The 24134-nt window shown below is 40.7% G+C and overlaps 2 protein-coding genes across 4 annotated transcripts in view; one reads left to right on the top strand and one right to left on the bottom strand.

The window, feature by feature from the left end:
- LRMDA (leucine rich melanocyte differentiation associated) overlaps positions 1-24134 on the top strand; it is a 1047313-nt gene that overhangs the window by 40152 nt on the left and 983027 nt on the right. The gene's annotated exons all lie outside the window — the stretch shown is intronic.
- LOC131830015 (eukaryotic translation initiation factor 1-like) lies at positions 18277-18648 on the bottom strand. The gene has a single exon (XM_059172426.1). It carries the CDS (start codon positions 18646-18648, stop codon positions 18277-18279), a length of 372 nt encoding a protein of 123 aa, XP_059028409.1.

Genomic DNA, 24134 nt, shown 5'->3' with positions numbered 1-24134 from the left:
GGCTGGCAGTTAACAATAAATGAACAGAGTTTTTGTCCTTAGGAAATTTATATTTTAGCTGGAAAAATAGCCATGTAAGATGCTGTTGGGGGCTGAAGAGTATTTCAGGCAGAGGGAAACGTTGGACAATGTCTGGATTCCAGAGAGGATGAATATATTCAAGGCACATAAGGAAGGCAGGGGTCAGAGGACCAAATGGTCTGTAAACCCTGTTAAGAAATTGAACTTTAGGGGTGCCTGGGTGGCTCAGTCAGCTCACTGGGTGCTCTGCTCAGTGGGGAGTCTGCTTCTCCCTCCTACTCTACCTCTGTGCACTCCTCTCTTTCATACCCTCACCCCCCAAAAAAAGTTGAACTTTATTCTGAGCGTAAGGGGCTGCCACTGAATGGTTTTAGGCAGGAGAGTGGCAAGGTCATGTTTATATTTTATTTTAACATCTTTGTTTTTTTCAGTGTTCCAAGATTCATTGTTGTTGTATAATACCCAGTGCTCCATGCAATACATGCCCTCCTTAATACCCACCACCAGGCTCACCCATCCCCCTATCTCCCTCCCCTCCAAAACCCTCAGTTTTTCTCAGAGTCCACAGTCTCGTGCTTTGTCTCCTCCTCCGATTTCTCCCAATTCACTTTTCCTTTCCTTCTCCTAATGTCCTCCATGTTATTCTTTATGCTCCACAATTAAGTGAAACCATATGATAATTGACTTTCTCTGCTTGACTTATTTCACTCAGCATAATCTCTTCTAGTACTGTCCATGTTGATACAGAAGTTGGGTATTCATCCTTTCTCATGGCTGTGTAAGATTCCATCGTATATATGTACTGTATTTTCTTTATCCATTCATCTGTTGAAGGGCACCTTGGTTCTTTCCACAGTTTGGTGACTGTGGCCATTGCTGCTATGAACATTGGGGTACAGATCACCCTTCTTTTTTACTACATCTGTATCTTTGGGGTAAATACCCAGTATTGCAATTGCAGGGTCATAGGGAAACTCTATTTTCAATTTCTTAAGGAATCTCCACAGTTTTCCAAAGTGGCTGCACCAACTTGCATTCCCACCAACAGTGTAAAAGTGTTCCCCTTTCTCCACAGCCTCTCCAACACTTGTTGTTTCCAGTCCTTTTAATTTTGGCCATTGTAACTGGTATAAGGTGATAGCTCAATGTGGTTTTGACTTCAATTTCCCTGATGGCTCATGATGATGAACATTTTTTGTGTCTTTTAGCCATTTGTATGTCTTCCATGTTTGTATTTTAAATCTTGTCTGTTGTCATGGAGGGTGGGCTGGGCATGCAGTTTAGGGAATCAGTTATGAGTCCTACAGATCAGGCATGGGGGACCTGCATTGGAGCAGTGGTAGCATGAGGGGTGAGTAGATAAATCTGAGCAATATTTTGGGAGGCAGTTGTACCAGTATTTGTGTTGAGTGGATGTGGAAGGGTGAGGCATGGGAGGAATTATAACTGGCTCTTGGGTTTAATATTAGAATAATTGGATGGATGCTGGTGGCTTTCTAGGAGATGGGGAAGCTGGGGAGGAATAGGATTTTCAGGGTGGAAGAGATGGGGGGTGAATTGACACATTGAGTATGAGATGCCTATGGGAGCACCCAAGTGGAAATGTCCAGGAAGCAGCTGGGTATACAGATCTGGGGTTGAGAACAAAGTCTGGGCTGGAGGCCCATAACGGGGAGATCAACATAATGAGGTATTTAGGACATGAGATTGGATGAATTTGCTTGGAATTAAGGGAGGGAAGTTTAGAGTCATGAAAGATTATAGGACATATTTCAGGACTTAAAGAATGAACTGAGGATGAGCAAAAACAGCAAAAGCCAGGAGATAGGGGGTAGTTTGTCAGACACTGAGGAAGGAGAATAATTAAAAGAGGCGGGGAATGGTCAGTGGGGTAAAATGCAGGGAGGAAAAGTAGGATGAGGTCTTGGAATAGCCATTGGGTCTGGCATAGGGAAGTAGTGACTGTGGCAGCAATGATTTGACAGAACGGTGGGCTTGTTTGTCCACATGATGTCTCTTTAACACTTCATACTCCATTAAAACCTGTTCAGTTCAAGGCATGACCATCTCTTGCCTGGACTTTTGTTGTAGCCTCCTGAATGGTCCACCAGGATATTCTCTCTTCTGCAGAGAATGATCTTAGGAAGAGGCAAATCTAAGTCCTTCTTTGCTTAACATCATTCAGTGGCTTTATACCATTATGTAAAGACCCATTCCTTCACCCGGAGCCCGAGTCTCCTGACATGCTCTGTCCTCACCATGTGCCATGTCCTCTCTCTGCCCAGCCATAGGTCTTCCTTAAGTGGTTTGAGCTGGTCATGTCTCCTTTGGCCATTGGAACTTTATACATGCTGTTTCCTTTGCTTGGAAGTCTTTTACCTCCCCTTTCACTGACTTCATTTCTCTTGGTCTCTCAGATTTTACTTTGAGCTTCACTCTCTCAGGGAAGACTTGCCAGACCTCTGTCACCTGGTCAGCTCTGTCTGTCTGAGTGTTCTCACAGCATCACTTACTTGTCTTGCTCTCACGGCTGTGGCTGCTTAGGTCATGACCCCTGTTCTTCCCCCTTCCTCTATCTGTGCCCTTTGCTGTGTGGTTCTGTAATTCCTTTCCCAGAATATATTCCCCTGATCCATTGATGTTGGGTACAGCTCCACGACTTGGTCCGGCCAGGAACATAGGTGGAAATGAGAGTGTGCCTGTTCTGTCAGCCCATCTCGAGCTCCTGCGGTTGTCCATTCTGAGCCTGGCCTCACAGTGAGCTCGAGTAGACCTACATCCTCCCTGCAGTCTGCAACCTGGACTCCAGCCCAGCCAACTTGGAGCTCATTGGCAGATGTGCGAGAATGAGTTGTAGTTTGTTGGACAGAATTATCTCGGTGATGGATGGCTGATAAAATAGAGCAGTCAGAGTTGTGTGTGTGTGTGAGATTTCTTTTTCTAAGTAGATACTAAGTTGTGTTGAGGGTGAGTTTTGGGTTTGGTATGGTGCACGTATTTCCCTGCACAGTGTCCGACACATGGTGGATGTGCAACACATTTGTTAAGTGAGTAAAGTATGTGTTTCAACTCAATTAGGTGGTGTGTCTTTATCTTTCATGATAACCTTAGGAGCTTACTGCTTCTGGCCAACTTGGCGTAGTGCCAAAGGTATCAGGCTACATTTTGCATTTAATTATAATACTTTGCCAACTTGAAACAAAATGGCAGTTTTTAGAAATGTGTGTGTTCTATAATTTAAAAAGAAATTTTGATAACATATTTGTTTGTGTTAAGAGGCTAAAGTGTGAATTGGTGGTGGGGGGAAGTGCTCCTTCTGCAATCTTAAAGTGAAAATGACCATGTTGACCTCGCCTAGTTAAAAATTATTTAATCTATGTTGCTACATGTAACATGAATCTCTGGACCCCAGTAACAACGGTACATTTTCATAGATAATTTCTACTTTAAAAACAGATCTAGGCTTTTAAGATCTGCTGTTGATTTAAGAGTTAATTTTGGTGGAGTTGGGAAAAAACACCCACCACAGAATTTAATATCTGTCTTATGGGCGGAGGTTGCGGCAGGTTGGGGGGAGCATCTTGTTATAGGGAATGAATGCAGGGCTTGGAGTCGGAGGACAGATACTGCTGTTTACTAGCTCTGTGACCATGAAAAGTGATTTAGCCTTCTTGGGCTTTATTTTCTGCACCTATAAAACAAGGTTGATTAATATCTACTTCATAGGATTGTGAGAAATGCTTTGCAAAAATAAAAGGGCTTTTAAGTTGTAGCTAATTGAATGAAATGGAATGAAAAATGAAATAGTAAAGAGTAAAACTATTGGTTTTTAAATGTTAATTTTATAATAAGTCACCTTATTAATATCTCTTTTCTAAAAGTTGTTCAGTTAATTCTATTGGGTTTTGTCGTATAGTTGTATCATATGGGGAGAAAAAACTTTTCTTTCTTATTAATGCTTCTTTTCCTTCCCTAATTGCATTGGCTAGTACTGAGAGGATTTTAAAAAAGAATGTATTTTTTAAGCAGTGTAGTTTTAGTGCTTTTTAAACTATTGAAGTATGAACAGACCTACAAAAACCTGTACATACTGAGTGCATACAGTGAGTTTGGAGATGAGTGTACGTTCATGAAACAATCACTACAACCTATACCATAAACATAGTTAGTACTTCCAAAAGTTTCTTCTTTGTTACTATTGGTACATGTGTGGTTGTGTCGTAAGATTTACCCTCTTGGCAAAATTTTACGTTAAGTGTTCTTTTTTTGTTTTTGTTTTGTTGTTGTTGTTTTTTTTAAATATTATTTATTTATTTATTTGACAGAGAGAGAGAGAGAGAGAGAGATCACAAGTAGGTAGGGAGGCAGGCAGAGGAGGGGTTGGGGATCTGGCTCCGTGCTGAGCAGAGAGCCCAATGTGGGGCTCGATCCCAGGACCCTGAGATCATTACCCAAGCCGAAGGCGGAGGCTTAACCTACTGTGCCACCCAGGCATCCCACGGTAAGTGTTCTTAAGTATATAGTACAGTATTGTTAACCATAAGCACTTTGCTGTACCTCAGACATGTTAAAATAGCTATTATCAATTAAAAAAAAGATAAAAAGTGTTGGCCAGGTTGTGGAGAAGAGAGAAACCTTGTGCATTCTTGGTGGGAAGATTGATTGGTGCAGCCACTATGGAAAACACCATGGAGGTTTCTCAAAAGATTAAAAATAGAACTATCATCTGCTCCAATAATTGCACTTACAGATAGCCAAAGAAATTGAAATCAACATCTTGGAGAGATCTTAGTAAGTTATTGCTTTTTAAGTTAATTTTTTAAAAAGATTTATTTTGACAGAGATCACAAGTCGGCGAGAGGCAGGCAGAGAGAGAGGAGGAAGCAGGCTCCCCACAGAGCAGAGAGCCCTATGTGGGGCTTGATCCCAGGACCCTGGGATCATGACCTGAGCCGAAGGCTGCGGCTTAATCCACTGAGCCACCCAAGTGCCCCTTAAGTTAATTTTTAAAATGTTTTATTTATTTTAAAGATTTTTACATATTATTTATTTGACAGAGAGATTACAAATAGGCAGAGAGGCAGGCAGGGAGAGAGGAGGAAGCAGGCTTCCTGCTGAGCAGAGAGCCCGATGTGGGACTCCAACCCAGGACCCTGGGATCATGACCTGACCTGAAGGCAGACACTTAACTGACTAAACCACCCAGGTGCCCTCATTGGTTTTTAAAAACAGGAGTAGCTGATGCTGTATTTTAATGGTTTTTCAGGATCTTTGGAGATGAGCATGTTGTCCTTTCCTCCCTTTTTATTGACTAATGGGACAGACTAGTCTAGATTTCTTAATACTGAGGCACTTATTAATCCCATGGTTATGACCAAATTGTGTATCTCCAAAATTTATATATTGAAACCTTAATCTCCATGTGACCATATTAGGCATAAGGCCTCTAGAGAGTTAATGAAGGTTAAATGAGGTCATAAGGGTAGGTTAACAATATCAAAGGACTAGGGTCCTTAAGAGAAAGAAACATTAGGGAAAAGTTTGCATGGAGAAAAGTCTACTTGAGAACATTGCAAAAAGGCAGCTGTCTACAAGCCAGGAAGTGTGGCCTTACCAGACACTAACCTTGATAGTACCTTGGTCATGGACTTCCAGTCTCCAGAACTAGGAGAAAATAAATTTGTTTTATAAGACACCCAGTCAGTGGTATCTTGTTATGACAGTCTGAGCAGGCTAATACAGTGTGATCCTTATTTATGAAAATAATTTAGGATATTTTTTTCTGTTCTGAAACAAACAGTTCAAATAGCATTACAGTTATTTATTTCTTGAAGGAATAGATAAAGTTTACTGTAAAACATTTGGTGCTTATTAATTCTGGTAACTTTATATCTTTTATAATACTTGGTCTATCTAGATATTCATTATTTTCTGGACTCAGTTTTGATAACTTATTTTTAAAAGATTTTATTTTTTTACTTTTATTATTTTTTAGAGAGAGTGCATGGGAGCACTTGGGGGCCAAGGGTGGTGGGAGGGCAAAGGGAGAGAGACAATCCCAAGCTGACTCTGCACTGAGCATGGAGCCTGATGTAGGTGTTGATCTCACAATCCTGAGATCATGATCTGAGCTGCAATCTAGAGTTGGCTGCTTAATCAACTGAGCCACCTAGGTGCCCCAGTTCTGATAGCTTATATTTATTCTAGAGAATGAATACCAGTTTATCCATGATTTCAAGTGTATTAAAATTGAGCAAAATTGGGGCACTGGGGTGGCTCAGTAGGTTAAAGCCTCTGCCTTCAGCTCAAGTCATGATCTCAGGTTCCTGGGATCAAGCCCCAGGTCAGGCTCTCTGCTCTGTGGAGAGCCTGCTTCCCTTCTTTTCTCTCTGCCTACCTCTCTGCCTACTTGTGATCTCTGTCAAATAAATAAATAAAAATCTTAAAAAAAAATAGAGCAAAATTATTGCTTCTGTGTCTTTTAATTTATTTGGCATCTGGATACACACACACACACACACACACGCACACACACATGTTCTTTTGTATTTTTTCACTGAGGTATACTTGACATGTCACATTATTCGTTTCTGGACTGTAACATGAAAGTTCAATATTTGTATATACTGCCTGGTTTCCCCCATCACCGTATAAAGTTACATAATATGCAATAAAACATTACTGACTGTCATCACCATGTTGTACATTAAATTCTCATGACTTACTTTATGGCTAGAAGTTTTTACCTTACTCCCATTTGCCCACTTCCCAACTCCCTTCCCCTCTGGCAACCTCAATTTGTTCTCTGCATCAATGAGTTTGGTTTTGTTTTTTTAGATTCCAGGTATTAATGAAATACAGTGTTTGCCTCTTTTTGTCTGATATATTTAATTTAGCAACATATCCTTAGGGTTTACCTGTGTTGTTGGAAATGGTTAGATTTCATTCTTTTTTATGGCTAAGTAGTGTTCCATTGTATATAACTACCAAATCTTTATCCATTCATCCACTAATGGATACTATGGTTGTTTCCATTCTTGGCTATTGTAAATAAAGCTGCAAATGAACATAGGGGTGGATATATCTTTTTGATTTAGTGTTGTTTTTGTTTGATTAATACCTAGAGGTGGAATTGTTGGATCATATGGTAGTTGTGTCTTTGGGTTTTTGAGGAATCTCAATACTATTTTCCATAGTGGCTGTCCCAATTTACATTTCCACCTGCAGTGCATAAGGGTTTTTTTTTTTTTTCTTTTCACATCCTTGCCAACACTTGTGATTTGTCTTTTTGATAATTAGCCATTCGGACAGGTGTGAGGTGATACCTCGTTGTGGTTTGGGTTTGCATTTCCCTGATGATTAGTAATATTAAGGACTACTTGTATATCTGGTGGCCATCTGTATGACTTCTGAAAGACTGTCTATTCAGATACTGTGCCCATTTTTCAAAATTGGATTTTTTGTTTGGTTAAGGAGTTGTAGGAGTTCTTTATATAGTTTAGATATTAATACCCTATTGAATGTATCATTTGAAAATATCTTCTCCCATTTAGTAGGCTGCCACCTTCTTTTGTTGGTTTGCAGTGCTTTTTAGGTCAATGTAGTCCCATTTGGTTAGTTTTGCTTTTGTTGCCATTGCCACTGGAGTCGGATAAAAAAAAAATTGGCAAGAGCAATGTCAAGGAGCTTACCACCTATATTTTCCTCCAGGAGTTTTATGTTCTTACATGCAGGTCTTTAATCAATTTTGAATTCAGTTAATTTTTGTTTATGGTAAAAGGTAGTGGTTGAATTTCATGGTGTTGTGGGTGGCTGCCCAGTTTCCCCAGCACCATTTTTGAAGAGACTGCTCTTTTCTCATGGTCTGTTCTTGGCTTCTTTGTCATACATTTTTTGACAATACGTTCATGGGTTTATTTCTGCTCTATTTGGTTCCATTGATCAATGTGTCTGTACTTATGCCATTGCCATACTTTGGGAATTATTGTAGTTTCGTAGTATGGTTAGAAACCATGGGGTATAATGCTGTGGTTTTTTTTTTTTCCTCAATTGTTTTTGCTATTTGGAGTCTTTTGTGGTTCCATATAAATTTTAGAATTATTTGTTGTGTTGTGTAAAAAATGCCATTGAAATTCTGGTAGGGATATCTTTGATTCTATGATGAATTTGGGTAGTATGGCTATTGTAAAAGTATAAGTCCAGTCCATGAACATGGACTATCTTTCCACATCCATCAATGCCATGTTGGGCATAGTCTTCTACATTCTTGGTTAAGTATATTCCTAGGGTTGTTTTTTTGTTTCTTTTTAGATGCAATTGTAAGTGGGATTGTTAATTTCTGATAGTTGGTATACAAAAATCTGTTTTATACACTGATTTTGCATCCAACTTTACAAAATTGACTTATTCTAACGTTTTTGTGGACTTTTAAGAGTTTTCTGTATTTGGATAAAATGCCCACAAATAGTGACTTTTTAACTTTTTTTTCTTTTTTTAAAATAATTGGGATGCCTTTTATTTCTTTTTTTTTTTTTTTTAAATTAAAGAAAAGATTTTATTTATTTATTTGACACAGATCACAAGTAGGCAGAGAGGCAGGCAGAGAGAGAGAGGGGAGAAAGCAGGCTCCCTGCCGAGCAGAGAGCCCGATGCGGGACTCGATCCCAGGACCCTGAGATCATGACCTGAGCCAAATGCAGCGGCTTAACCCACTGAGCCACCCAGGCGCCCAGGATGCCTTTTATTTCTTGCCTGATTTCTCTGGCTAGGATTTCTAATACCGTGTTGAATAAAAGCAGCGGGAATGAGCTTCCTTATCTGATTCCTGATCTTAGGGGAAAAGCTTTCAGCCTTTAACCATTAAATATTATGTTAACTGTGGACTTGTCATATATGGTCTGTATTATGTTGAGGTACATTTCCTCTGTGCCAGCTTTGAGTTTTTATCATAAATGGATCCTGAATTTTGTCAAATGCTTTTCTGCATCTATTGGAATGGTCATGATTTTTTTTCCCCTTCTGCTAATATGGTATATCACATTGATTTGCCAATCAACAATCTTTGCAGACCTCGGAATAAATCCCACTTGATCATGGTACATGATCTTTTCACTGTATTGTTGAATTCAGTTTGCAAATACTTTGTTGAAGATTTTTCAATCTATGCTTGTTCATCAGGAATATTGGCCTGTAATTTTCTTTTTCTGTCATATCCTTGTCTGGTTTTGGTATCCAGGTAATGCTGGCTTCATAAAATGAATCTGGAACCATTCCATCTGCCTCAGTCTTTTTGGAAGAGTTTGAGAAGGGTAGGTATTAAATCTTGGAATGTTTGGTAGCATTCACCAGAGAAGCTGTTTGGTTCTGGACTTGGTTTTTTGGGGGGAGGTTTTGGATTACTGATTCAATCTTCCTTGCTAATAATCAGTCTATTGATTTTCTATTTCTTCTTGATACGGTCTTGGAACATTGTATGTTTCTACAAATTTATCCATTTCTTCTAGGTTGTCACATTTGTTGGTATATTATTCATACTCATTGCTTATTATTGTTCGTATTTCTTTGGTAACAGTTGTATCATTCTCTCTTTTATTCTGATTTTATTTATTTAAACCCTCTCTTTTTTTTAGTGAGTCTAGGCAAAGCTGTATCAATTTGTTTATCTTTCCAAAGAACCACCTCTTAGTTCTGATTTATTTTGTTTTTTAGTTTTAGTCTTTTCTTTTTTCCCTCCAATAACTTTGGGCTTGCTTTGTTCTTCTTTTTCTAGTTCCTTTAGGTATAAAGTAGATGTTTGTGATTTTGCTTGTTTAATGAGATATGTATGTATTGTGAACTTCCCTCTTAGAACTGCTTTTGCTGCATGCCACAGATTTTGGTATGTGATATTTTTATTTGTGTGAAGGTACTTTTCATTGCTCCTTTGATTTCTTCGACTCATTGGTTTTTCGGCAGTATTTTGTTTAATCTCCACATACTGTGGTTTTCTTTCCTCAGGTTTTTTGTTTCGTTCCTTCCTTTCTTTCTCTCACTCTTTCTTTTACATGGGATTTCCAGTTTCATACCATTGCAGTTTGAAAAGCTACTTGATATGATTTCAACTGTATTGAGATTTGTTTTGTTGTTTAACATATGTCCTATTCTTTGCACACTTGAGAAAAATGTGTATTCTTTTGGATGGAATGTTCTGTATATATCTATTAAATCCATCTGATCTAATGTGTTGATGTTTCGTTACTGATTGAATGATTTATCTTTTATGTAAGTGTGACATTACTTCCTATTGTATTGCTGTTGATTTTACCCTTTAGATGTGTTAATATTTGCTTTATATATTTAGGTGCTCCTATGTTGGGATGCATAAATACTTAAAATGGTATGTGCTCTTACTGGATTGACAGCTTAATCATTATGCAGTGTCTATCTTTGTGTTTTATTTGTTTTAAATTCCATTTTGTCTGGTATAAGTATAGGTACTCCAGTTTTCTTTTAGTTTCCATTTGCAATAAACATCTTTGTTCATTGCTTCACTTTCATTCTATGTGTATCCTTATATCTGAGGTGAGTCTTTTGTAGACAGCATATAGATGGGTTTTATATTAATTTTTGTAATCCATTCAGCCATTCTTTATCTTTTGATGGGAGAATTTAATCCATTTACATTTAAAATAATTATAGATAGGTATGTGTATTTTTTTAAAGATTTTATTTATTTATTGAACAGAGAGAGATCACAAGTAGGCAGAGCAGCAGGCAGGGAGAGAGGGGGAAGCAGGCTCCCCACCAAGCAGAGAGGCTGACACAGGGCTCAATCCCAGGACCCTGAGGTCATGACCTGAGCCAAAGGCAGAGATTTAACCTACTGAGCCACCCAGGTGCCCGTGATAGGTATATGTTTATTGCCCTTTAGTAAATTGTTGTCTGGCTCTTATGTATTCCTCTCTGTTCCTTTCTTTTCCTGTTTTTGTCCCCTATGGTTTGATGCCTTTCTATAATGTCCTGTTTAGAATCATTCTCATCTTTTATGTATATCTACCATAGGTTTTTGCCTGTGAGGCTTGCATATAGTGGGCTCTATCTATCCATCTCTAAAGTCAAGAACAACTTAAAACTGAATACATTCTGAAACTCTGCATTTTACTCTTCCTCCCCCGTACCATGTTTGTTTGGATGTCATTTTACACCTTTCTATTTTGTGTATCCTTTGTTAGTCTTTTAATCAAACTAAAGTTTTTCTTTTAATTTTTTACTAGTTTGTCTTTTAAACTTGATGCTAGCTTTTATTGTCTACTACTTTGACTATATCATTGCCTTGCCCAGTGAAATGTTTACTTTCATATGTTTTATTAGTAATTAGTGTCCTTGATTTTCAGCTTAGAGAAGCCTCTTTAACATTTCTTATAAGGCCAGTGAGTGATGATGAATTTATTTTTATTTATTTTTTAAAATTTTATCTGGCAGAGAGCACAATCTGGGGAGATGGAGGCAGAGGGGGAGATGCAGGCTCCTCACTGAGCAGGGAGCTTGATGCAGGACTAGATCCCAGGAACCTGGGATCATGACCTGGGCTGAAGGCAAATGTTCAACCAACTGAGCCACACAGGAGCCTGTGAATTTATTTTTTGCGTAGCTTGAAGACTCTATCTCTCTAATTTTGAACGGTAATCTTGCTGAGTACAGTGTTCTTGGTTGGAAGTCTTTCCGTTCAGCCACTCCCTTCTGGCTTGCAAAGTTTCTTTTGAAAAGCATGATTGTCTTTTGTGGGTTCCCTCATACAGAACAAGTTGTTTTCTTTAGCTGCTTTTAAGGTTTTCTTTACCTTTTGACATTTTAATGGGTCTTGGTGTGGATCTCTTGGGGTTCATCTTATTTGGTACTTTGTGGACTTCCTGGATCTGAATGTCTATTTCTTTCTAGAGGTTAGGGAAATTTTTGGCCTATTATTTCTTGTAGTAAGTTTTTTTTACCCCTATTTCTGTTCATCTTCTTTCCCTATTATGCAAATATTGTCCCTTGATGTTGTCCCATAGGTCTTTTAAGATATTTTCAATTATTTTTTATTTTTTATTTTTATTTGATTCAGGGGTAGAATTTAATGATTCATCAGTTGCATATGATACTGAGTGCTCATTACATCAAGTGCCCTCCTTAATGATCATTACCCAGTTACCCTAATCTCCCACCTATGAATGAACTAATTCTTAGTTCATTTCCTGTAGTTAAGTGTCTCTTATGGTTTGCCTCCCTCTCTCTATTCATCTTCTTTACCCTTCCCTTTTTAGAATTCTTTTTTCCTTTTGCTACTCTCTTTGGGTGAGTTCTACTACCCTTTCTTCCAGGTCACTGATTCTTTCTTCTTTCTCACCTAGTTTGTTGTTGAATGCTTCTAGTGTATTTTTCAGTTCAATTGTTGTGTCATTTAGCACTAGGACTTTTGTTTGATACTTAGTTTCTCTTGTTCATGTCTCTCTGTTCATTCTTCTCCTGAGATAGGTAAGCATCTTGAGGACCATTGTTTTAAACTCTTTATCAGGTAAATACTCTTCATCAGTAATTAACCTTTAATTAATTACCTCCTTTAATTAATTACCTCCACCTCCCCAACATGGGTTCTGTCTTATTCTTTTGAATATTGTCCTTTATTTCCTCATTGCACTGGACTCTCCATGTCTGTGTCTTGGTACTAGGTGAAACAGCTATCTCTCTCAGTCTTGAAAGAGTGGTCTTAGGGCTGGAGTTGTGTATCAGTCTCCTGTCTGTATAGTGCTTTGGGGGAGGTAACCTGCCAAGAACTTGTTCTGATCGCTTAGTCCTGTGGGGCATAGAATTCTAAGCCCCCCTGGCCACCACAGCTAGGCATCCAAGGGGTGTGCCTTATGTGGACCGCATGTGCCCATGGAGTTTAAGGAGGTGGTAATGGGGCACATTGGGTCAGGGAGCACTCACCTTCCATCATCCGCATTTTTTTTTTTAAAGGATTTTCTTTTTGACACAGAGAGCAAGAGATCAAGAGTGAGAGAACACAAGCAGGGGGGGTGGCAGGCAGAGGCAGAGGGAGAAACAAACTCCCTGCTGAGCAAGGATCCTGATCATGACATGACCAGAAGGCAGATGCTTAACCAAGAGAGCCACCTAGACACCCCTCATATGTATGTGTTGACTATATACTTTCTATTTTCTTCCCCTTAATTATTGGTTTGGTAGCTTATTACATTAACAGTCTTGTATTTATTAGTGCCACTGTTTTCCTGTTACTACTCTCTATATACCTTCCAATATTTCTGCTTATTTTGTTCTTTGTATTTGGGCTGCACACAAAAGCACTTTACCCTCTTTGGAACCGTACTGCTAAAAGGTAGGATTTTTTTCTGAGCACTTTATAAATTTTGTCCTATAGATTCTAATACACAATGTCTTATATTTTTATTTTCTAGATATTTTGGGACCTTGATGTTCCTCTTGTAATAAAAATTTAAGGTTTTAAAATTTTTGTGAAATGTGGTCAGGAATTATGGTCACATGGTCTGTACTGTTTCTTGGAATTGTAGGTCCTTTTTATTATCTAGCATATGATCAAGTTTAGTAAATAGGCACTTCAAAAAGTTCTATCTCTGTTTTTAAGTTACAGAATTAGAAATCGATTGATAGAATTTCTTTCTTTTTTTTTTTTTTTTAGATTTTATTTATTTGACAGAGAGAGAGAGATCACAAGTAATCAGAGAGGCAGGCAGAGAGAGAGGAGGAAGCAGGCTCCCTGCTGAGCAGAGAACCCGATGCAGGGCTTGATCCCAGGACCCTGAGGTCATGTCCTGAGCCAAAGGCAGAGGCTTTAACACACTGAGCCACCCATGCACCCCGGTTGATTGGATTTCTTTATGAATTGATATAGGCTTCTTGTATTCCTTATTTTTGACCCATGTGACTTGTCATGGCCTGAAACTTAAAGCTGCATTTATTCATGATCCCGCTAAGAACTCCAGAGGATAACGAGAAGATGTAGATTCTACCTTGAATTTATTGAGGAGACAATTTGACTCCAAAAGACAAAACAAAACAAAACACTGGTAAGTAAGCATTGAAAGACTGGAGAGAGCATTTTGAGCTGGGCTAAGGAAGAAAAGCTTTATGCAGGGCATGGATCTCGAAGAGCAAGTAGGAGGTGGAGAGTCTGTAATGATGCATTTTGGGCGTGGCACAGCATGAACAGAGCTGGGCTCAGGATGAACCTGCCATGTGGGGAGAAGGCACATACCCTCCTCCCAAGGTCTTGGTCTCCTGACTTGCTACAGCAGTTGAATCAGGCAGTGAGTCACATGGGACTAGCGATCTCTGTTCAACTGACTTACAGACAGGCATCTTTGCTGGGGCCATCCCACCATGTTATAAGTCTACCTTGCAACAACGGAGGACAACACAGGGCAGCGGGCTCTTCAGGGTGCCCTCCTGGCATGCTCTCAGCTTTGCGTCTTCACTGGAGAGCTGGAATTGGCACACGCCTCAGTCTGATTGCATTAGCTTAGTATTTGAACATTAATCAGGGATATGTAGACATTTCAACTGAAGAATTACAGTGTCTGATATGTACTTGCAATCTGGAGTTGTTTTGTCAGATGACCCCAGTAAATTACCAAATATTGAGCACTGATGATAAATCAAATGATGTATGGTCTGTAGGAAGTGAAAGTATTTAAATAATTAAGCAGTTCTTTCTAGAGCCTCTTTATATGATGATTTTCTAGACTCCAAATCAGTTTTCTTCACCCAGCCTCCCTATAATATATAGTTATTTCAAATCAGCTTTACTTACTGAGCTTTTTCTAGTAATGGAGCTTTGTCAGCAAAAACCGTGCATACCAGCAAATGGTGAATGATGGGCTTGTGTCAGAAAGGAGCTTGAGAAGTGCTTTCTGTTGTTAGATGGATGGGTCTGGAGCAGGAGCTTGAAGCTCTCCAAGTGTAATAGTTTAAGAGAAAAGGTATGTCTGAAGTCGGGGTGAGTGCTCCATCACTCAGAAGCTGGTCTTTCACACACCAAAGCCAAATACCGCACGTGCTATTGAAATCGTGCTTTCCTGTTGGGATGTGTGGGAGACGTGTGAACTTAATTCAGTGTAATCTTGGCTGTGGTTTCTTCTTCTCAGCCCTCACTCTCTGTTTACTTACAGCTGGTCAGGGCAGAATGGCAGGAAGTGCACTGGCTGCTGAAATGATAACAGGTAGGTTTTGTGTAGCTCTGACCCCAGCGCTCCGTAAGCCAGGGCTGTCCCATGTGAGTGCTCTGAACGCCCGAGTGCTAAGTGTCTGTGAGCGGTCTGAACTCTGCTGACTGGGGCAGGCTCTTGGAAAAGCAGACTTGGTTAGCTTGGCAGTCATCGCTCAGTGTAGAAACTGAGGACAGAGCATCGTGAGTGGATGGACGGACTTGGGGTGTGGGACACTTGGAGGCTTGGAGGCACTTGGGCTATTTTTGAAGTTCTGGTTTGAACTGCAGGTTTGTGCTGAGAGCTTTGGTTCCAACTAATATCTCTGTTGGCAGAAAATGATGGATCAGTTGGTTGCACTTGTCTGTCTAATGCTGCACTGGACCTTTGGTGTTCCAAAGGGCCGTTGGGGCAGAAATCAGACTATTGCTCTAAAATCAGTGATCTGAATTTGGGAGGCGGGGGTTGCTAACCTGTGGATGCTCTGCCTTTATTTTATTGCAGAGCTCGGTGGAGGTTCTTCGAGGCTATTCAACAAAGCCTATGCTGTCAGCTAAAAGGCTTTTAGGACTTCATAATCATGGCACAGTATCTTTTCCTTTTTCTTTCTTGTGGGGTTTTTTTTTTTTGTTTGTTTGTTTTTTTAAGGAACTCTTTCCTTTCCCCACCTTTTTGAAATTGTTAGCCTTCATGTGAACTGAAAGGGACTTCAAAACATTGGAAGAAAATAGTCTGAAATCTCGGAGTGTACTTGGCTCCTGGTAGGTATGAAGACTTGATAAAGAGGCATCTTGTGCACTGACAGGTGTTTGTGTGCCTGTGCGGAGAAGGCTTTTGATGACAAAGCCACTTAGTTTTCTATAGCTTATCCTTCCCTCTGTGCGGAGGAGTTAGGAAAACTCTAATAAAGTAACTAAATAATGGGGATAAAAAGTTAGCATTGGTGTCATCTTCATTTCTCCTCTCTTGCCCGTTGATTTATTTATTTATTTATTTTTTTGAGACTCACTTGTCAGGCACTGAGTAAGCAAGTGGCAGGCGTGAGATGGCCAGTGTCTTGCCATTGTCTCCATGGTTCTAGAATATGCTTCTATGTAAAGGTCCAGAGTCAGCAGCAATGCCCTTCAGGAAGCAGCAGAACTGTGGGCTGGGGGGTCTACAGGAAAGTGGGGCACCCACTGGAGATGATGAATTGCCATCTGCCTTGTTACCTGGGGGCATGGTAGTTTATTCCATTGAAAGACCTGGAACCCCCTTAACTCATGATGTACATTTTTCTTTACCCTCTTAGAAACCAGCAGAAATTAGCAGACTGTGACTATGGTCCTGTATTTTCTCAGTTCTGAGAAAATGACTTTCTGAGGTCTTGTGCACCTTTCCCAGAAAGATAAATTACACGAGTTAGAGCCAGAGGGACAAGTCATGCTTACTTGTTTAATGTAGAAGAACCTGCTTATTGAACTGCCTCAAACATGGGGTAAATGGTTAGGACATCTTAATTCGCAGCAGTCACCCATCGTGGTAGAACTTTCTATGCTAGTCCCTTTGAACTTTTAGGAAAAACAAACAAGGAATTTCATTAGTAGAGGACTGAAATCAAATGATTGTTACTGAATATTGTTCTAAGTGGAAACTAAAGACGTAGCAGAGAAACCCTTACATCTGTGAGTTGATGCCCAGAAACCTCCATCCGTTGTTTAATATGAACAAAATTTGGCCAAGCCCAGAAAATGGATTCAGCTCCAGTTTTGGTAATGATCTCCCACAAGTTCTTGCAGGTGTATATGGAAGCTATTCCTTTGAATTTCAGGTTGGTTACTGGTGTCATCACTCAGACTTGCAGGGGAGACGATGCTGGGCTGTGGGTGCCGCCCACCCTTGGGAATGATTGACTGGTAGGGTTGTGCAAAACCAGAGTTAGATGGGTAACTGAGTTCATTGGTTTTGGCCTTCTCACTTTTCAGAGGAGGAACATAAGTCAGTCTGTACTGCTTGGTTCTTCTCACCAAGCCTATTACAACCAAGAAGCATTAGTTTGATGGGGATTTGTGTTTTGTGTCTGCAGGGGCCTCAGTGCTAGAACTATTCCATTGGAAATTGTCTTTGAGGGGAAAACAGGGTATTGGACTAAAGAGAAATGTTATAAGCGTATCTGATAACATAATACTATGTAGATGAGCCCAATAGATTAGAGTACGGGCAACCTTTCTTAGATTTTACTGTGTACCAGGTACTGGTGTTAAATTCTTTTTTTTCCCCTGAAAACAAGTTTTATTTAAATAAGCGTTTAAATACATTACATAACATTAAAACTAAAGGAAAAAAATAAGCCAGAAACCAGTGAGTTACTTCAAATGGCATTGGGCAGCTGTCGCTAGTAAGTCACAAGCTCTGCAGCTAGCTACATGACTGACACATCAGTCTGAAGTTTGTTCCCTTGTCAAAAGTTTAACTCAGAAGGTTGGCCTCGCATTCTGGTTTTTGGACATTGATTAGCTAGGACACATTAGGTCAAAAAGACCTTGGTGGCAAGGGAGATGTCCTGTCATGGCTCACTAGAGGGAAGGTAGCCGCTCTAAGTTCTGCCCACCTGGACAGGTTGGAGACACCAGGGATTGATCTTTGACTACCACTGACTCCCTGTAGCAGCACAGCTGCGGTCGCTGTCTGACCCCGTCTTGTCCTCTCAACTTCGCCATGGGCTGTTCAGGTGGTGGCATTCTCTTAGGGCAGGGAACTCTGAAGAGGGAGAGCTGAGGATCTTCTGGCCAGACATAGCTTTCTGTGATCTTGGGGCCCTGGGCTGGACTGAAACCTCACGTTCCTGCTTGGTTTCAGGCCAGACACTGCCAGGCGCCTGCTGCTTGACCTCTGTTTAAATGAGGGACTTCAAGACTAGACAGCATGGCTCTTTTCCATTTATTGCATGAAGGAATTACACTAGCCCAAATTAAAAACGGACCCCCAAATGGTTACATTATACAAGCTGTGAGATTTTTTAAACTTGTGACAAGGGACAGAAGGGAAATTGTACTCATTGCAAGGAAATCCTCACTTAAGCTTCAGTGAAGCCTAAAGCACTTAAAGCCCATGAAACTCCATTTAGCTGTTCATCTTGAGCCAGTCCAGTCTCTACCAGGAACTGGCATGTGTTCTTGTGCTGGTCACCCTGTAGCTGAATTACTTCTCCATATTCTAGAAGCTCAATTACAGCACCATGGCAGGCAAATTTCTTCTTAAACATCTTCAATAGTTTCTTTTTATCGTAATCATCAGTGATCCCTTGGACAGTGGTAAGGGTCTTCCTGCTGTTTCTCTCTTGAATTGTTATATGGGTGTAATCCTCAGTGCCAGTAGGAAGCAGATGGTCACCCTTACTTGCATCAGCAAAGGGGTCGAAAGATTGGAGTTTCTGGCTAGCAGACATATGATATATTTCTTTTCCTCCGTGGAAATGGCCTGCGGAAGTCGGTGGTGGGAGAAGGTGGGGGGGCTGGAGTGGGGGGAGGATGGAGTGTTGGAAAGCGAGGGGCTCAAGTAGGAGGCTGCTGAGTCCTTGGCGGTAGCTCACTGACTGGGGCCGCTAAGATTTTTTTTTTTTAATTTATTTTTTTGGGCTAATTTCTTAATATATGTTCTTAAACTTTTATGGCAACTTAATGGGATATTAATAGAAGTAGTAGTGGTAAATAATAGTGATGATAGGAATTCCTGTCTGCTTTATGTGGATTGTCTTGAGTCTCACAAGAATCCCATGAGCAACATATTCTTTCCCATTTTCTAGCTGAGGAAACTGGCTCAGAGAGGTTATATTGGTTTTCCCGAAGAGGGAGAGTATGCATCAGTCATCTGATGCGTGTCAAAAACCATGCTCTGACCACATTTTCTGATCGCATACAGTTAGCTAAACAGAAGCATTGTCTAATGGGCACTTAATAAATGTTAACAAGTATGTAATGATTGAGAAGTGTTTTGGCCAAGAAGATGCATGCTTGTGTATGCATCTGTATGATACACACATCTAGTCAATTTCTGATTTTCTACTTTGGGGATGACCCTCTGTGAATTCCAGAATGTCCTCTTTTTTACTCAATGCCTTCTCCTGCCCAGCTCTTAGGGTCAAGGAATAGAAACTCATGTAGATGTAATTCTAAGCATAATTTCTTTAGGAAGAGGAAAATAATCCCAAAGTTGTAGAATATTATGATGGAAAGAACATATGGACACCTGTAAGTGAACCATTTTGATTTAGAGAAAAGGAGCCTCAGGGCCTCCAGGGAAGTGTTAATTGGCCCAAGTCCTCTGATCATTTGGTGCCAGAGTTGGTAGTAGATGTTGGGATGCCTGCCTCTTTTTTTTTTTTTCCTTAAGATTTTATTTATTTATTTGACAGAGAAAGACAGTGAGAGATGGAACACAAGCAGGGGGAGTGGGAGAGGGAGGAGCAGGCTTCCCACAGAGCAGGGAGCCCAGTGTGGGGCTTGATCACAGGACCCTGGGATCATGACCTGAGCTGAAGGCAGAGGCTTAAGGACTGAGCCACCCAGGCACCCCAGGGATGCCTTTCTCTTGATTCAGTGTTCTCCTCTCTCTATAACCCTGCCATTGGATGGCATAAACTCTGAAGCTACAAAAACAAAAAACAAAACTCAAGTGGAAAAAGTAATTGTGATGTGACTATCTGTTTGGAAATGTGGGTGTCGCTAAGTGTCTTCTGATGATGTGGCTGATTTGTAATTAATTGACTGCAATAGTATTTTTAGATTCTTGGGGGTTTAGGTCACATTGGCTATGGAAGCAACCTCTCCCATCTCATTCCTTGCATCAGGAGCACAATAATACATTTCCCTCTAACACACAGAATATTTTTGTTGACTTCATGGACCAAGATAGTCAAGGAATGAAATTGACCTCCACTCCCCTCCCCGCCCCCCCCCCCCCCCCCATATCACCAGGAGGGAAGGAGAGTCAACGGTATTAATGGGAATGCATATTCTTTGAAGTTTGAATTTATTTATTTATTTTTTAAAGAATATTCTTTCCTGACTTGGAAAAATTATTATTGGGTAGCACATGTTTTACTGTGCAGCTTCGTGCCTTATTGCGCTGAATGTGTTGCTTGTGCTCCCACCGACTGTTCTAAGATGTTTTGAGACTGTGCTTCATATTGTAAGTAAAGTATTTGTCACTTGGACTCACAGAATTGAATTTGCCTGAATTAATTATGATTTCTATTCCATCCCCCTGGGCAGGAATGTAGGGGAGAGGTAATCCTTTCTGATGTCGTATAGAAAATCAATTCTGGCCCACGGCACTGGTTAGTTGCTTGAGTGGGGGAACTTGTCACCCACTGTATGGTCTTTATTTTCCATTTTTCTTGGCCCTTTGTTATGTTTTCCTTTCTCTGGGCTGGTTTAAGAATCTGCCAGGACTAGGGAGCAATGCTTGAAGTGATGGACAAGGATACTATCCCCATAAAGAAAATCACAAGGGCCCCAAGTTGGGTAATAAAAGGCCTTGTCTGTGGCTTTTCTTGTGGAGTTCGCATTCTTTATAGAGTGTTTTCCAGTGAGAAACATGCTCTTCCTTTGGCCTAGGGGGCAAGACAAATTGAAGGGTACTGGGTTATGTGTAGGGATTTGGTTTAACTGGTTTCAGAGTTTTTCTTCTTCCTGGCAGACTCCCTCCCCACCCCTACCTCCCACCTCCCACCCTTGGTTCCTTAGAATACTTTTCTCCTTGATTTTAAGATGTTAGAGTCCTTCAGCTTCTTTTAAAAACACCCCATCCCATAAACAAACTTAAGAGGCAAAAACAACTCTGATGGTAAAAAACTGAACAAAATATGACAAGCATAGGATAGATACCTTACGACATAAGTAGCTACTAGAAAAAATAACCACCAATCACCCTATGGTACACCCATTAGAAAGAATACATCAGGTTTTAAATGGCTTGGGAACATGCTTTCAAGATAAAGCAGGACACAGAACTGAACCCACAGATGGAAACGCTAATCTGTATGCACTCAAAGGGCTAAAACGTCTCTCTCTCTCAATCTCTCTCGCTCTTTTTTTTTTTTTTTTTTTTTTTAAACTTTCATGTGTCAGGAGAGCCTACAAGTAGTTGCTACCTTGGCATGTGACCATGGTGCCTTGGCTTTGCTATTCCAGCCAACTGACCCTTTTGCTGAAAGTTTAATAGGGGATAAATTCACATGTGAATTCATAATCCCCTTATCTGTGCTAAGAGCATTCTGTAATGGGCCCGCAACAAAGGGAATCTTACATCTTGCCCGTTTCGCTCTGAACCCACCTCTTGGCCTCCTTCCTACCCTCTCCACCCTCCTGGTTGGACATGTTAGGCATCTGCCCTTTGCGGAGTCCTCACCTGCTGGCAGTGTGTTAGGTGACGTAGCAAGTAAATAGACTTGCCTTTCCTGCCAGTCACATGGGGGCATTTATGGAAGTATGGCCTCTGTGAGTGCGGAACGTATTTGGGCTTATTAGAATAGCAAACAGGGACTTGTTCCCCTTTTGTATGAATTCTGAGACTTATTCTCCTTTATGTAGTGTGACTTTGCCTGTAAATCCAAAAGCAAAGTCACAGTCAAGCTACAGTTTCTTTCCTAAGTTTTGAAGATTTATTATTAAAATTTGCTCCCTTCCCCCGCCAGTGGTTTTATTATTTACTCTTCTCCGCGCTGCCCATGGTGTGGGTTACAGTTAATGTTATCTACATATGTCTATAAATACTGAAAATATTTTTGATACAATGTGCATTTAATCAACTTTTTGTTACTGTTACGCCGTTTGTGTGGAAGAAAATTGTTTCTGTCTTAATGTTCTATTGAAGTGCCTTTGGAGTGATGATATCATAATCACTTTAATACATTTAAAAGCTTCAAGGCTTAGCATTTATTGAACAAAGCTCATTGAAGGAATATAACGGATGTCTTGAGGCTTTCCGCTGCTGTAAAAAGGACAGTATTGTTCATGGCCTCGGTAAAAGAAAATCTGAATTTTTATTTTACTTTGCACCACATTGCAATTATATTTCAAAAGCTCTTCAAGTGCAACTAACAAAGGGGCTGTTTTTATGAATTGTTATAATTGCGGATTTCAGGGCTGACTGCTGTGAGTTTAACATTAATAATGGACAGCAATTTAAAACTTTCTCACCAAAATCCAACCTCCGAGATCCTAAAAGATGACTTTCCCTTCCCATTTCATCCAAATTAGAGAATATATCCTCCCGAGTTGAGAAGTGAGTGGAAAACTTTAAATTCTGGACCTTTGGGGTAAATCTCTGCCAAGAGGTTTGGGGAGTGAAGTGAGGACTGTGGAGTCCCAAGGTTGGGGTGTGGATGTGTCTGTTGAATCTATGAAATCAAAATGGTTAGATGGCAAGTGGGAAGCCAAGGGAGCCCTTGAGAATCCCTTGTGTGTTAGAGGGGTGTCCTCTTAGGACCCTGGACTGGAAATGCAGCTGAGGTGGGCATGCTGTGAAGCCACTCCTTTGAAGAGGCTACTGAGGAAGCTTCCACTGCCGGAGATGTAATGGAAAATACTCAGTCCGTTCTCCTGGGGGAGTCATCTGCCTGAACTCTAGCACCTCCTAGAACTGTAGCCTCCTCTTCCCAGCCATCAGGTAACTTCCTGCTTGCCTTGGAGTTACATATGTCATAAAACATCCCCATGGGTGCAGGTCGCATCTCAGAAATTTTAGTATTGGTCAAAACCAAGGGGAGAAGAGCACCTGGAAAGATCAGTCACTATTTCCTATTCTTACTCCCCACTGTCTCCTTATGTAGCTTCTGGTCTTGAGAGACTCCCTGGTAGACCTATTTGAAATTCACATGGCTATAGACTATATCTTTCCCTTTAAATTTTTCTTAAGGGGAAGTAAGCATTTTAGAGTTCACTTGCTGTGAGCTGGGGTTTCCGAGACCTAATGATGAACTCATATGTGCCTCACCCTGTCCCGTAAGGTATCAATGCCCTGAATGGGTGGTCTTGCTTGAACTGATGGATTTGATTTAGTAGCTTGAGAAGGGTGGTCTTTCGCTTGTAGCCTTTCCCAAGTGAAGAGGTACGGAGGCTACTTCTCACTACTGTGGCCCCTTCCTAATCCAGGGGAGGAGGGGCTAGGTAGAGATCAGAGCTGTGATTAGGGTGTGGTACTAAAACAACTTTTTAGAGATTTATGTAGCCACCCATTTGAGTTAGTAGGTTCAGTTGCATGTGATAGATAATCCCAATTACCTGCATGTTCCATAAGGTTCAACTTATTTTTCTCTCTCTCATTGTAGAGGCTGATAACCTAGGGCTGATATGGTGCCTTCAGGGTATTAACAGTGGTTCAGGCTCCTTCCATCTTTCTGCTGTCTTAAGTGTGTGTTTTCTTGGGCTGGACTTCATGGTTTAAGATGGACATAGTCCAGACATCAGATACACATCCACACACCAACCCAGCAGCAAGAGGACAAAGGGGGACATTGCCTCCTTCCTCTTTGGAATTTACTTTAGAAGTTCCATGCAGCCATCTAGCTGTAAAGTCATACCTAGCGTCAAGGGAGGCTGAGAATTATAGTCTTTTGGCCGGGTGGCAATGTGCCCCGCTAAAATTTGAGATTCTGTTCATGGGGGAGAAGAGAGAATGGATATTGGGCTAGGCCCCCTGTCAACTCTGCCATACAAGGTAGCGATTCATTCATTTCTCTCTACCTGCACCCCCTGCCCCAAACTGCACTCACTTAACCATCCTCTCTGCTGGAGTTAGAGTGCCTCTCCCCAGTTCCATACACACTCCAGACTGGCCTTTTTTGACTTCTTTTCCCTTCCAATGTATCTTTTGATTGTTTTATCCTGAAACTGTCAATATTAGGACTTCAGGGATGGAGAAGGACTTTTC

The sequence above is a fragment of the Mustela lutreola genome, chromosome 4, assembly GCF_030435805.1.
Source record: "Mustela lutreola isolate mMusLut2 chromosome 4, mMusLut2.pri, whole genome shotgun sequence".
Taxonomy (NCBI): domain Eukaryota; kingdom Metazoa; phylum Chordata; class Mammalia; order Carnivora; family Mustelidae; genus Mustela; species Mustela lutreola.
The sequence above is the reverse complement of the archived record's forward strand: the minus strand, read 5'-3'. Positions and strand labels throughout refer to the sequence as shown.